This window comes from Stylophora pistillata, chromosome 1 (assembly GCF_964205215.1).
Source record: "Stylophora pistillata chromosome 1, jaStyPist1.2, whole genome shotgun sequence".
Classification (NCBI taxonomy): domain Eukaryota; kingdom Metazoa; phylum Cnidaria; class Anthozoa; order Scleractinia; family Pocilloporidae; genus Stylophora; species Stylophora pistillata.
Genome location: NC_142519.1, coordinates 19,639,636 through 19,652,807, shown reverse-complemented (window position 1 = coordinate 19,652,807; position 13,172 = coordinate 19,639,636). Strand labels below are relative to the sequence as shown.

At 38.5% G+C, this 13,172-nt stretch overlaps 2 protein-coding genes across 2 annotated transcripts; both read right to left on the bottom strand.

The window, feature by feature from the left end:
- Window positions 1–217: 217 nt before the first annotated feature.
- Window positions 218–2,637, bottom strand: LOC111337548 (uncharacterized). Its single transcript, XM_022943886.2, has one exon. The coding sequence runs from the start codon at window positions 2,429–2,431 to the stop codon at window positions 1,223–1,225; it is 1,209 nt and encodes a 402-aa protein (XP_022799621.2). The 5' UTR covers window positions 2,432–2,637; the 3' UTR covers window positions 218–1,222.
- A 6,060-nt stretch (window positions 2,638–8,697) lies between these two features.
- LOC111337549 (protein AMN1 homolog) lies at window positions 8,698–13,100 on the bottom strand. The gene is made up of 5 exons (XM_022943887.2): window positions 12,791–13,100; window positions 11,911–12,055; window positions 11,482–11,699; window positions 10,958–11,014; window positions 8,698–8,969 (listed from the first exon to the last, which is right to left on the bottom strand). The coding sequence occupies exons 1-5, from the start codon at window positions 12,959–12,961 to the stop codon at window positions 8,781–8,783; spliced, it is 780 nt and encodes a 259-aa protein (XP_022799622.2). The 5' UTR covers window positions 12,962–13,100; the 3' UTR covers window positions 8,698–8,780.
- Between the last annotated feature and the right edge of the window lie 72 nt (window positions 13,101–13,172).

The window sequence follows — 13,172 nt, the reverse complement described above, 5'->3', positions numbered from 1 at the left end:
ATAAAAAAATCTCAGTTTTTATTCTAAGTCATCAATTTTTTTCGCGGGCTAAAATGAACCAGAAGTCCCCGGTAATGGCATCGTCAAATAATTTAGAAATTGTATTGTTTAAATTCCTCTGCAATAGTGGGTCAGACCTCAGTCCTTTGGTTCAATGCTTAGTGAGTTTGCTCATAAATTCTGAGAAGTCTCCAAATAGCGTCCATGGCAAAACAACTCGCTTCAGAGAAAATTTTAATGTATTTAACACAGAAACAAACGAGATCGTGTTTAAGCCGTAATCAGTCAACAGCTCCTAGAATAATTTGAGTAATTTTACCGCCTCGTAGAGTTATCTACAAACTGCAGCACACATAGTAGGCGGTTTTGTCGACAACTATCGCTATGATAGTTTGCCACAGGGGACATCAGTAACCTCAAGAACGTAAAGAACGAGAATGTTTGAAAAAAAAGCATCAAACATTTATCAGTTACATAAGAAATTTCTAATTCTGTTCTTTACAACAAAGTCCCGCAAGTATGACAAATGAACTTTTGAAAATGATCTCATGCAAAGTGAAGCTCAGTTTAGATTCGCGGGTATGATACAAAAGACACACTGAGAACTTGATTTATGAACACGTTTCCGTCTGGACCAAGCTATCATGTATAATTGCTTCAACACTGAGGCTATTATGCAAAACTAAAAGGCGACATATGCTACAAGGTTAACCGAAATTGCACGTAAATTCCTAATGTTTCCATCTCTTTGTATTTACACAATAAAGTAAGTAAGCTATCAGTCGCAAGAGATAACCTTCGACTTTTTTCACCGCCTTATCATTGCATGCAGCTATGGCCCCGGCGAACTGAACAACGAAAGGTTTTCGTCACAAACGCTACGAACGGATAATAGCAGGGCTCCATCAACGGCCTGCAAATACGCTGTTCACAAGTCCTCGAGAAACTCTGAAGGTGAAAGAAAACAGGTTCCCAAACACGCAGCATACAGCAGTTCGTTTACAGCAAAAGCACTCTCGACTAGTTTGATGTAATCTCATTCTAAACTCGTTAACCACTCGTGACTCCTTCTGATAGGATAATCAAATATCAATTTAATGCCGCCCTTTCGTGGTGGATACAAAATTGTACTTCATCCGTCATTGTTTTGCCATTATGCATTGAATTTTGACGAGGAACTTGACAACTGATGATCGTAGAACAGTGGAAGAACTTCTTTCAGTCAGTACGCCTCGGCGAGGTACATACTGAATTCCTCTCTATCTAAATCATCGCTTAAAAGTTCAGTGAAATTTTCTAAAACTGTCCCTGAATTTTCTCTCATCCGTCCAGAATAATCCACTTCACCTTCTTCTTCATCATTTTCGACTGCTTGAGGCTGTGCAAATCTACAAGAACTTAAGCGTGTTCTTCTGACGATTTTTTGAGACTGTTGTTGTTCGCCTATGGCCAAAGTAGATCCAACGTTTCCTGCGGAATGTACTACAGTTTTGACAATCGATGAACGAGGCTCATTAAGATAATAATTCTCTGATGATTTTATCTTTCCGGACTGATATGCGCAAGGTGGAAACGTTACATCTTTCCTTGCGTTTTCAGGGTAAAACATCTGTTCAGAGCTTGTACCAGGTCGGCTCTCATTATAACTACAAGTGTTCCTATCTGATGTGAAGCATACGGCCCCTTTAAATTGTGGATTACGATAGTCAGGGGTTGAAGGACCGTTAAAATGAGGTCTGCCTTGGTCTTTTTCTAACCTTGTCGGAGGATAACTATGATAATCACGATGACTTCCAAACGATTCCCTGTACGTATTGTAGTTCCAATCTTCATATCCTGAGGGGTGGTATTGCACTGCATGGTCCATGTACGGAGTGGAAGCATAATGTCTCTCTTTAGGACTAAGATCTGGAGTAGAGGGCAGTCCAAATACCTGACTGTTCATTACAACGTTTGAAATGTTGCTGATGAAGCTCGGGTTCATGTAAGTGGAGTTTGTTCGCTGACCAGGCCGCCTGTCTTGCGATCGCCTCTTTGGCGTGTACCTGTAATTTGGATGCTCCTTCATGTGACGAATTCGTAGCCTTTCTGCCTTCTCGACAAACGGACGCTTTTCCTTCGTGGTTAGTTCATTCCAAGCTTTTCCCAGCAGCTTGCTGATCTCTGCATTGTGTAGTTTGGGGTTCTCCTCAGCAAACTTTCTTCTCATAATTTTTGCCCAAATCATGAACGAATTCATCGGCCTTTTAACGTGTGAGTCGTCATCGTCTTCTAGGTAACTGGATGGAAGCATCTGCTGCTGAACCATACCGGGCCAATTTGTTGTAAACTCACTATGCCACATTTTTGATAAACTTTCAACGTGTCGCTGCAGCTGCAAACACAAAGCTCTTAATTCAAGTGGGATGCTCTTGGTATAAAAGCCGACCATATAAAGGGCAGGGGTAAGGTTTCGTGGCGCGGTATTTGGTAGGGGGTAACTAAGGCACGAGCTCTGAAGAGGTCTTACTGTTTTCTTGACACTTTCCCATTATCTCACATAGAGAGAATTTAGCGTTCTCGTCTAACGGCGATGTTCCGTGTGTTTTTCTTCTCGACTGTGCAAACGCCTTCAACAAATCTTGCCTCGAGCTGGGGCTATTGAAAAACAATAAGTACAAACAATTGGGGATTTAGTTTATTTAACAATTATCGGGTGCTTAAAGATCTACCATGTGTTTCCTATTGGCGAAACATTTTTTCGCGTGACCCCGAACTCGGGAAAGGGGCTTGCATCTTTTTCCTGTTTGCCACCGTCAACAGGAAATGAAATTTCATCATTGGTAAACGATTGCCGCACCGATGTTTGTTTCGATCTTCTTCTTCTGGACAATTTCACTTATTTAATCTTTTCCCAAGTTGACAAGAGAATCTTGACCCTTTAGTGTCAAATTGGGTGAAAAGTGGAATTGTTACACAACCGTGCAAAACCTGAGCAAGCATTCGTTTACAAGTTTGCTAAATGACCATAGTCAGCTGGAATGCTGAATTTTGTCTAATCAGTATGAACTGAGCACGCGATGGTTATCTCCAAAGATATCTCAAAATTGATTCTTAATTGGCAGAAACATTGAAGATTTCATTTTGGGAAGAGTATAGAAGCTTCAACAAAGAATCAGGGATGCTGATTTTGGTCAAATATGTGGATAAAACTTTGATCGGTCAGTCGATACATGGTTATCGCGATCATAGCAAGATGTGTTCTGTTATCCACTTCACGCGTAATCTAATGCTTAGTATCTCTTATCTTGTCGTTTTTTGTTACACTCGGTTTCTTTTAACTAAAAACAAACATTATTAGGCAACTTATTAGGAACAGAAAATTTTATTGAAAAAGTTACATGCTTTGCGATAATTAAAACCTCATTTTGTCTGCTTTTAATTTTGCTGCCTATTTTTATAAAGAAAAAGGAAAAGTGATGCTATGTTACGAAATGCTCACGAGTTTGGCGACGAAAGAATAGACGCCTTAAAAACCCAACGAACCAAACACCGGTTTTCCTTTTAGAATACTTTAAAATGTTTTTAGAATGTATCGTGCTGAAGTTATGAACATCTTGCTCTCACAGAATGGAGTGAATTCAAATCAGATGACATTGTGCTAAGCCTCAAAGTGACAGAATTGGCCTTCAGTGCAGACCAACGGGGAATAAGAAAATGTGAACATGCTGATGCGTTTCTTAAACGGGCAACTATTAAAAAAAAAAAAAAAATCCTTGATAATAACTCGGTTTGGTATAAAAGAAGCATTGTAAATTCTAAATATCCTTAATTATCGGTAATAGACGGTCTGGTTTAGAGATTACTTGGGTCACATGTTCTCGCGCGTTGAAGTCTGTCATCGTGTCTTGGACCATCTGCTTGGATCTCAATTTATCATTTATCAGTGAAAATTCTTCGATAATGCTGAGAAGATTAGCCACAACTACAGGGAGAATGTAAGAGTCTTGCCTTTCTTTTTTTTTCATATTGTTTGTATGATCGGACCATGTTGACCACAGGGTCAGGGATAGGATGGACGTAAGGAATCTCAACCAGTTTTTGATAACTTTTCCTTCCATGTACACGAGAACTCGCTATATGTCTCTTGCGTAGGAATGATAAAACATAATGCTTCAAATAGTTTAAATTATTTTCCTCTGTCCAAGCAAAAAATTCACAAAATCACTCCCTGCGAAAAATCCAAAATATCAGAGTTGTGGACATGTATCAATCACGGCAAAGAGTATTCATAAATACAAGCAAGGCCTCGTAACTCATCCTCAAAAATTGAAGCAGAATGCGGGACCTGACGTCGCGTTTGCTCCCCTTCATTGATCTTCGCTTGTTCTGATAAATCAGGTCGCCACAGAAAGGAAAAAGATATGCATCACTGAAAAGAGTATCCATGAGCAAAAATAAGGCTTCATAACTCTTATCCTCAAATATTGAAGCAGAATGCGAGACCTGACGTCGTCCTTGCTCCCCTTCATTGATTCCCCTTCTTTGATCTTCTCCGCCCCTTCTGATAAATCAGGGCGCGACGGTATTTTAAGAGTGATTTTCAATTAGTAGTCGTAAGGTCAGATTTGCAAAACCAAAAAAAAATTATTTTGTAAGGAATCACATCGATTAGTTTTAACTTTCCATCTGATTGGTCGACAAGGTGCGTGTGTTTTTAAACTGAGTACAAGGCGTGTACACTGCAAACCAGGACAAAGTCGAATTTCTTTCCACACCCGCTTGAAAACTCCTCAGCGCAACCACTAATTGACGAAACGTTTGGATGAAAAATAACATAGTTGACGTGGAAAATAATTCTTCACTATACTTTGAAATAAGAGTTAACATACGCTGCAGTTCGGTTAACTGCATTAATCCCCATGTTTTTATCTTCGCTGTTTACCGTGTTATCGGATTCCCCATTTTTATTAAACCGATAAAAATTCAGCGCTGATCGTGGGAAAGGTTAGAAGGTCCAAATAAACGTGCAAGACCTTCCAAAACCAGGGAACAGTTGCGACTTTTTCAGCCATGGTGAAAATAGGAAACAAATACTATGATTGAAGGATTTAAAGCCGGCAGGAAGAGACTATTTGCAGTGTCTTAATGAGCGATCCAGCGTTTTTTCATTTAGGGCTAATAACTGATCAAGACCTTGTTTAGGGAAGCCATTGCACATGTGAAAGGGATTAGGAGTTACGATATCTTCAGGACAAACTTTATGTGGTTAGCTCAGAGGTGGTGACCCTTAAACAAATATTACTTGTGCAAACCAAGGTGTTCTTTGCTGAGGAATAAACTGATATCATCGTTTGACAATTATGACACTCCAGATGCTGGCTATTGTCGTGACGAGATTAGATTGTACAACACATTCGAATGAAGCCAAATAGAGGGGAACATTGGGATTTGCGGTGCTCAATTTCCCCCCCTTTTTTTGGGGAGGGGGGACATTTTGGTGATTGAAATCCCACATTGCTGTATTGCGATGTGCTTTATTTGTGCAGTTTTAAAAAGTTCTACAAAACGCACAAGTGTATGTGTAGCGCTAGCAGAGGGTCTCAATGGCGAGATGGCTTTTACGGCTAACGGTTCACGGTATCATTTCACTGTTGTCAACAGAAATTTTTTTTTTTTCGATTAACTCTTTTTTAGGACTATCGGTTAAAATTTGTCAATCTTTTAGCCTTATGGCTAATTTTTGGGCCGATTTACGGCTATCGGTTAACCCGCCCCTCGTAGTACGGCTTAATGACGTGTTCATTGGAGCGCGTAAATCGTGAATGGGCCAGGGGCGTAGCTAGGATTTTTCAAAGGGGGGGGGGGGGGGGTCACTGAGGCTACTCACCATTTACACCGCTGCTCTCCCGCGTGTATCAGCGGGCTCAGTCGTATTATCGCGGCATTAAGGCCCATATTAACTAAATACAAGAGTCGTTGAAGAAAATACTTTATAAAAAAACAAATTTTAAAAAAGTGGGCTTTTCAACAATGGCTTTTACGGTCAAGATATTGTCATGGCGTTTTCGCCACCTGAATATTGTAGGTTTTTTGCTCTAAAGAAGGCCTACCAAGGGGGGGGGGGTCACGGGCACCCCAGTACCCCCCTGGCTACGCCCTTGAATGGGCATACAACATCTGGCGGTGTTGGTGTTTCGTCAACATTTCTTGAAATGATGCCGTGTTTTTAGATAATTTTTGAAGCGTTATGGTCATCAGAGTACCCCTGACGGCGGCTAGCCCTTAGCTTAAGCAATGCTACGTCATACCATCATCGTCCCGATTACATGTACTGCCTGGTTCCCTAGTAGACCTAGTAGTTTCTATAAAGTGGGAACATACAATGCAGATGTGTTGTAATGATCATGATAATTATGGCTGATAACTAGGTCAATTGCTAAAGATTATTAGCTCCATGCGACATATGATTGCACCAAGTTGTGTGGGCGTTTATCATTAAAGAAACGTGGACAAGAAATACTCTGACAATTATTTCTAAGTTAAAATTGAAAACAGGCATTTGAGCATTTTATGTTTCCCCCTTATTGGGCACTTCTTTAAAGGTCTGCTTGACTTTGACGGTCCAAGGCAGAGGTATTTGACAAGGAGAGTCCGAATTCGGACACTTGTGTTTTTAAAATCAGAAACTTTTGTCTAAAATTGGACACTAGTGTTTAAAATCGGTCACTAAATATTTGGATAATACCGATACTCGTTACACTCGTTATCGATACTAGACCCTAGTGTTCAAAATCGAACACTAGGGTCTAGTATCGCTAACGAGTGTTTCAAAAGACATCACAGACTATAGAGTTGGACAATGGTGTAAAAAATTTATTCACTAGTGGCTTAAAACAGTCACCGTGACCAGTGTCAAAAGTTGGACCCAAAGTAAAAGATCATAAAGACACAAACGTTCAAAAGCGGACACAATAATGTCCAAAAAGGACACTTCTAAAATCGACAAGTGTCTAAAATCGGACACTCGAGTCCCAAATCGCACATTAGTGTCCAAAATCGAACACTTGACTCGAAAATCAAATACGATTGTGTCTAAACTCGGACACTAGTGTCTAAAAATGGACACTAGTGCATAAAAACAGAGAGCACCGTCTAAAATCCCTCCTTAGTGTTCAAAATCGGACGCCAGTTTGGCTGGAATCTAAAATCGGACACGAGTGCCTACAGTCGGACACGAGTGCCTACAGTCGGACACTAACGTTTGAAATCGGACAGTATATAGTGAAAAGCGGACTCTAGTGTCTTTATTAGGACACTGCTGTCTAAAATTGGACTTAGAAGTATAAAATTGGACATTGGTGTGCAAAATCGGACATATAAGTGTACAATACAACATGAAATAAGAAAAAATTGGTTGTTTCCAAAAACGTTAAATTTTCGTGTTATCTGGACTAGTTTGTGTTTTTTTCCTTATTTAGCAGCCATACTTACTGTTATTAAGAAACAAGGAAACAAGATGACCATTCAAACGCACCGCGGTGTGGGGAAAGGTGGTGAATCACAGAGACTTACGTTATTCATCTACAGACACAATTTTTATTTCATTTCATTCTCTACATTTAGTACACTCCACACTATGCAGTGCTCAAAAGACGGAAAAAAAAGACGATGAAATTCACAGAAATGAGTGCAAAAACCGTTGCAGTCAAAGCTGTCAAGTTCATTGACAATTATAAACACACACAGAAAGAGGAAAAGTTGGAAACAAAGAGAAAACATGAATTGAGAAGGACAAAAAACAGTAACAAGAAAAAAATCAAGGAAAAATTAACCACGATAGGGAAGAACGCAATTAAACGAGTAATTTCTTTATCATTTTTTACGATATCATCGAGGTTAATGTTGCCAAGCATCGTATTTCCTCAAATAAGTGCTCGGGCGCCCATAGAAATAAGCCATTTTACAGTTGTGTATTTAGTTGCCAAGCCTTTGATTTGGAGTGAGGCTGAAGGTGACCTTGACGTGATAGAGACCTGTATCTAGTTAGCATGATAACAAAGTGATTTACATTTGAAAGGCAGCAAGGTTTGTATCATGACGAGGTCACCCCTAGCCTCACTCCTATTCAAAGGCTTGGCAACCAAGCAGACAACTGTAAGATGGACTATTTCGGCTGGAAGGGGGGCACCTACTTGAAGAGGGGCGCTTAAACGAGGGGGGGCGCTTATAAGTTTTCCCATGTTTCAACGAAATGTATCTTTATTTTGGCTAAATCTTAAAAAGAAAAGCAAAAACTACATCATTATCCACGCAGACGTTAAGCCAATCTTAAAATCTTTCGTTTTCTTAAACCAAGGGAATAGACTTTATTTGCTTAAAAGACGCCAGGGACCAAGCGAAGAAGAATGACGAAAATGCAATTGGAACTCACAAAGTGAACCATATGCATAGCGCGGACATTTTAAAACTTGTTGGTCACATTCTGACTGAGCTATCATTCCTTATTAACTGTTTTCTTCAAACGTATCCCAACAACTTTAAAATCGTAGAAATTACTGGATCTCGAAGGGTAAGGAATGGTTTAGTCGTTCTTGGGAAGTTTACAGCATTTACCGACAGCGCGGCAATTCGACAAAAATGAAAAGAACAGATTACGCACATAAAGGAACTCAAGCAAGCAAACGTAAGCACATGGAGATAGAATTGAGTGGTGAGTCAACGGAAAAAAAAAAGTTTTATCCAAGGATATACGGTAATTTAACATGATACAGGTCACGAAATTCAGCTCCAAGCTACAGTCAATATACCGTCCATGATAATTGTTTCATTCGGCCGCCGCGAAGCATGACCTCCTCAAGAGCTTGACGGGATCTGTCTGTGACATTAGGGCAGCCATCAAAGATAAGAATGTTTATTTTTGGACAGCACGTGAGTAACGCTTCAATGCTGTCATCTGAGATGTTCACGCAATGCGACAGTTGGACCTCCTGGGAAATTCCAAAATCACAAGAATTAATGAATTTTACGATTAAATTTCTTGGTATATTTTATTACCTTATGACAAGTTCACAGTTTGGAATTCTGACCTTAGTCCTAAGGAGATAGAGTAATAATCTTTACCTTTGTCATAGGGGCATTTTCATCTCAATCTGGATTTACATAATTATGAAGTCTTCAGCAGAGAAATAATCCGGTTTTGATTGAGTAATAAAAGAGGAAATCCAAAGTAATCACAAGCCAAAAAGAGCATAGGAAAAGGTCAAAAGTAGCTAACGAAAATTGAAGTGAAAAACGTAAACTTTTAGGAAAACAGGTGCCACCAGGTCGCATCTGATTGGTTAGTTTCCTTTACTAATCATGGTGTGCTGTGGAGCAAACCCAATGCAATCTAACTTGGGACTCTTAATGACTAATTGCTCTTTAGAAGCTATAGAACTCTAAATCTTCTCCCCAACAGTTTTCAGCGATATAAATTTTTCATTTTGCTTTAATTTGTTATGTCCCAAAAAAAGGACCTCAGTAATACCCTGACTTAGCTCCTTTAAATGTTTTTAGTCTGAGACTTTTGTTTGTGGAAGGTAGTGTGGGGGATTTGAAGCTTTGACCTGCTGTAAAACAAAATATTTTAAATATACACTTTCTTTGAAGCATTTTTTAAACTTTAAAACTGCTTTTAAGAGTAAAAGCTACTATGCTCAGAACTTAAAAGTAATCACACTAAAGGAACTCATTGAATATGGTTAATTAGTATGATTTCAGAGCTGAGCAAAGAGTTTCCAGCAATCTGATTGGTCGAGTGGCTCCTTATATGATGCTATATAAACCCCTCTACGCAGTTTATATAAAATATTAAAATAAAATGTTAATAAATGTTACTAAAATGTTATGATTCATTTTTAGAAATTTCTCTGTTGTTCAGCTCTGAAATTATACTAAAACAATTATTTGCCTCAAATTTGATGAATATTGTTGAATAATCCCCTTGACTTCATCTCGGGGATTATTCAACGATATTCACCTTGCCTTCCGCAAATAATTGTTAATGATAGATAAGTGGTCCTCTACAGTGCCGCTCAAAAGTAAGTTTCCACCTCTTGCCTTTTTTCTCATGAGACACGTCTCATTTCTCTCAAGACACATTTTGTTCCTCTCAAGAATCACTGAATTGTTATATTACTCACAAGAGGCTGACGTGCATGTCCAAGATAACTGCTGCATGTGTTATTAACCAAGTGTGAGGTCAAGACGGCTGGATATTGGCTGGGTTCTCTTTTTTTTGTGCATTGTTACAGACCAAGACAGGGTTGTAGCTGAGAAATTATGCTGCTGGGTAAAATTTCAAGTGAGGTGGCTCAACGGTGGTGAACAATTGTAAGTGTATAAACTTGGAAGTGCCTGTTATGCCTTACCAACTGATTGCTGGCCAAAAATTCAGCTGGCAATCACTGCTTTTTCATCCAGCCAATTTTGTTGGCACCCAGCGCTTAGCTACAACCCTGCCAAGATAAAGTCGAGGTCCATAAAAATGCGAAAAAAAAGAATGAGGTTAATATCCAGCCATCTTGACCGAACAAGCTTGGTTAATAGAGGATTTATCATATTGTAAAAAGATTTTGCTTTGTTAAGAATTAAGAAAGACTTGTTTACTTTGAGAGCCAGGAAAGAAAGCCAATTGTGTTTGTAGCACAACAAACTCAACAGTCATTTCTGTTTTCTTTGTTTTGACTATCTTCTGCCACTTTTTGCGATGCAAAAATTGTCCAAGAATTATGAATGTAGTTCTAATTCTATTTTTTTTGTGTGTGCAGGATCAATGTGGACAATCCTGATTGGGCAAGATTGGTCCATTTTTCCCACTTGGGTAGCCAATCAGAACACCGGACTTGCTTCATCTTGCCCACGGGTGCTGTGAGTGATGTAATAAATGTAGGTATTAACAACAAGTTTGATTGAATGTGAAATACTGTACGCTTACTTTAATAGAATGTTGACATTTTCCACTCGTCAAGCACAGTACACCATTATCAGTCACCTAAAATTTAACAAAAGAAAATTCCTTTAGTTTAGGCAACATTTTTAAACAATTCAGGACTGTTTTCAAATTGTTTCTAAATGGCAGGTTAAGGAGCAATCATTATCAACTGAGGAAATCTAACTTCAAAAGGCAGTAAAAATGCACAGATATAAAAATTTAGCCTTAAAAATCTGGAAAAAGTGCACACAGTAAGCAAAGAAAAGGTAATATAGATAAAGTTTTTTCTGTAAGATAAAGAAAAGCTTCCAATAATTACAAAAAGACCTTGACTCTCTAACAAAGTTGCATTGCTTTAAAGATGGAAAAAAACGTTTGAAATATACTAATAAATTCTCTAGTTATTAACTTCTTATTTAACTACCACGTGATTCTACAGTACATTCATGCACACACTACTGTACTATTACATAAAATTTAGAATAAGAGATTACTTCTGCAGAAATTATATAAACTTGTGTATTAACCTTAGTATTTGAGAGATTAAGACTTTGAAGAAATCTACAGTTGTGAGCTATGAGCTGAAGAGATATATCTGTTATTTTGATGCATCCACACAAATTGAGATGTTCCAACCGAGAACAGCTTTGTGTTAAAGCAGCAACAGCATCATCTGTAAGTTTGACACATCTGCGGAGATACACTGTCTGAAGGCAACAACAAGATGAAAACACTCTGCTTATACCTGTTGAGAAGATAATATTGCAAAAAAATAAAAATGAAAAATACAAGCACAAAAATAATGTAAGATTCGGTGGCTTGAAGTTATTCTTGATGTAATTATTAGTATCATTTAATCACATGTTCCAAAAGGCCCCGATGCATTTCAAATTAAAAAAAAAAACATTAAAAAAAAAAAAACCTTGTATAAAAGGCAACAGTCTGGGGCAACATACCTTCAGAGGAAACATCCTCTCTGGAATTCTTGGTAGCATTTAAGTCTAATTTTCGTAGGTTTTTACAAACACAGATGAAAGAGAGTCCTCTGTCTGAAACTGCACATTCACACAACTCCAGCTTCCTTAGTGCAGGGTGTAATACCTTAAATAACAGTGACAATGAAATACTTATCACATCAAAAACACTACAGTCGAACCTTTATTAAGTGGCACCATATTAGGCAGTCACCCTGTATTAAGTGGCACCATATTAGGCAGTCACCCTGGCACCATATTAGGCAGTCACCCTGTATTAAGTGGTTGGCTGCTAATTAGTCCTAAAAATGTTTTCCCTTAATTACTGGAATTCGATGGTCATGGTCATCCATGGTCGCCAAGATGGAGTCTCAACAACCTGTTTGTATTTGTCTTCACCTAAATTGAACAGTCACTTAAAGTGGAACTACTCAAAGAGACTAGAGACAATCTCTCACGTATAATTATTTTACCTTGTTTATCTCTCAAACTTTGAGTTTAAATGTCTTCAATGAAGTGCACGTACATATGTTAGTTAATTAATTTCTTGTACAGCCATTTCAATAAGAAGCTATCACCTTGAAAATGATTCTGACAACCAATTCTTCTTAAACTGTGCAAAAATATCAAAGCTACAGTAGTCGGTCTGATTGCAGATCAGATTTAGAAAAGCGGCGGCCACAGTGTCCACGCAAGTGTTAGTTCTTTTAGTGACCTTTTGGTTACAAAATATAAAATATTTTCCACTTTGTCTAAATTCTACTCTATTTTCAATCGTCAAATCCTACTTTCTTAGCTAGAGTTTGAGGAAATCCCAGTCCCCGTTTTCTTCTTCCAGATCCAAAGACAATTCGTTACTCACACTTCCAAGATTTGTGTCCGTTAAAAGTCCTCGCTTTGACAGCAAATTCACCAGCTTCGTCTTAATTTCGACAGGAAGCTGGGCTAAGGAAGTTTCATGATCTGGCAACTGACCAGCAACTGCTCTCAGGCAATAGTTTTGCAAACTGCTCACCGCTGCGAAAACCGCCATATTTTGGAATGTTACGATGGGTGATAACCGCTAGTAATTCCCTTGCTGTATGTGGGCTCATTTAGGAATCAAGTTATTTGGTTTGGAATGGTTTTGCGTCAATTTTACTTTTCTTTCGGCAGTTTCTATTACTTTACGAAAAGGTTGTATTATAGTTTTAAAATTTTTACAGCTGGTTTTCCTTTTTTTTTTTTTTTTCCAATCAAAGTCA

Coding starts and splice junctions, on each gene's coding strand:
- LOC111337548 (XM_022943886.2), bottom strand. CDS start 2,431: ATGGTCGGCTTTTATACCAAGAGCATCCCACTTGAATTAAGAGCTTTG.
- LOC111337549 (XM_022943887.2), bottom strand. CDS start 12,961: ATGGCGGTTTTCGCAGCGGTGAGCAGTTTGCAAAACTATTGCCTGAGA. Junction 12,056..12,790: donor CGGACACAAATCTTGGAAGT/GTGAGTAACGAA, acceptor CTGTTATTTAAG/GTATTACACCCTGCACTAAG. Junction 11,700..11,910: donor AGAGGATGTTTCCTCTGAAG/GTATGTTGCCCC, acceptor TCTTCTCAACAG/GTATAAGCAGAGTGTTTTCA.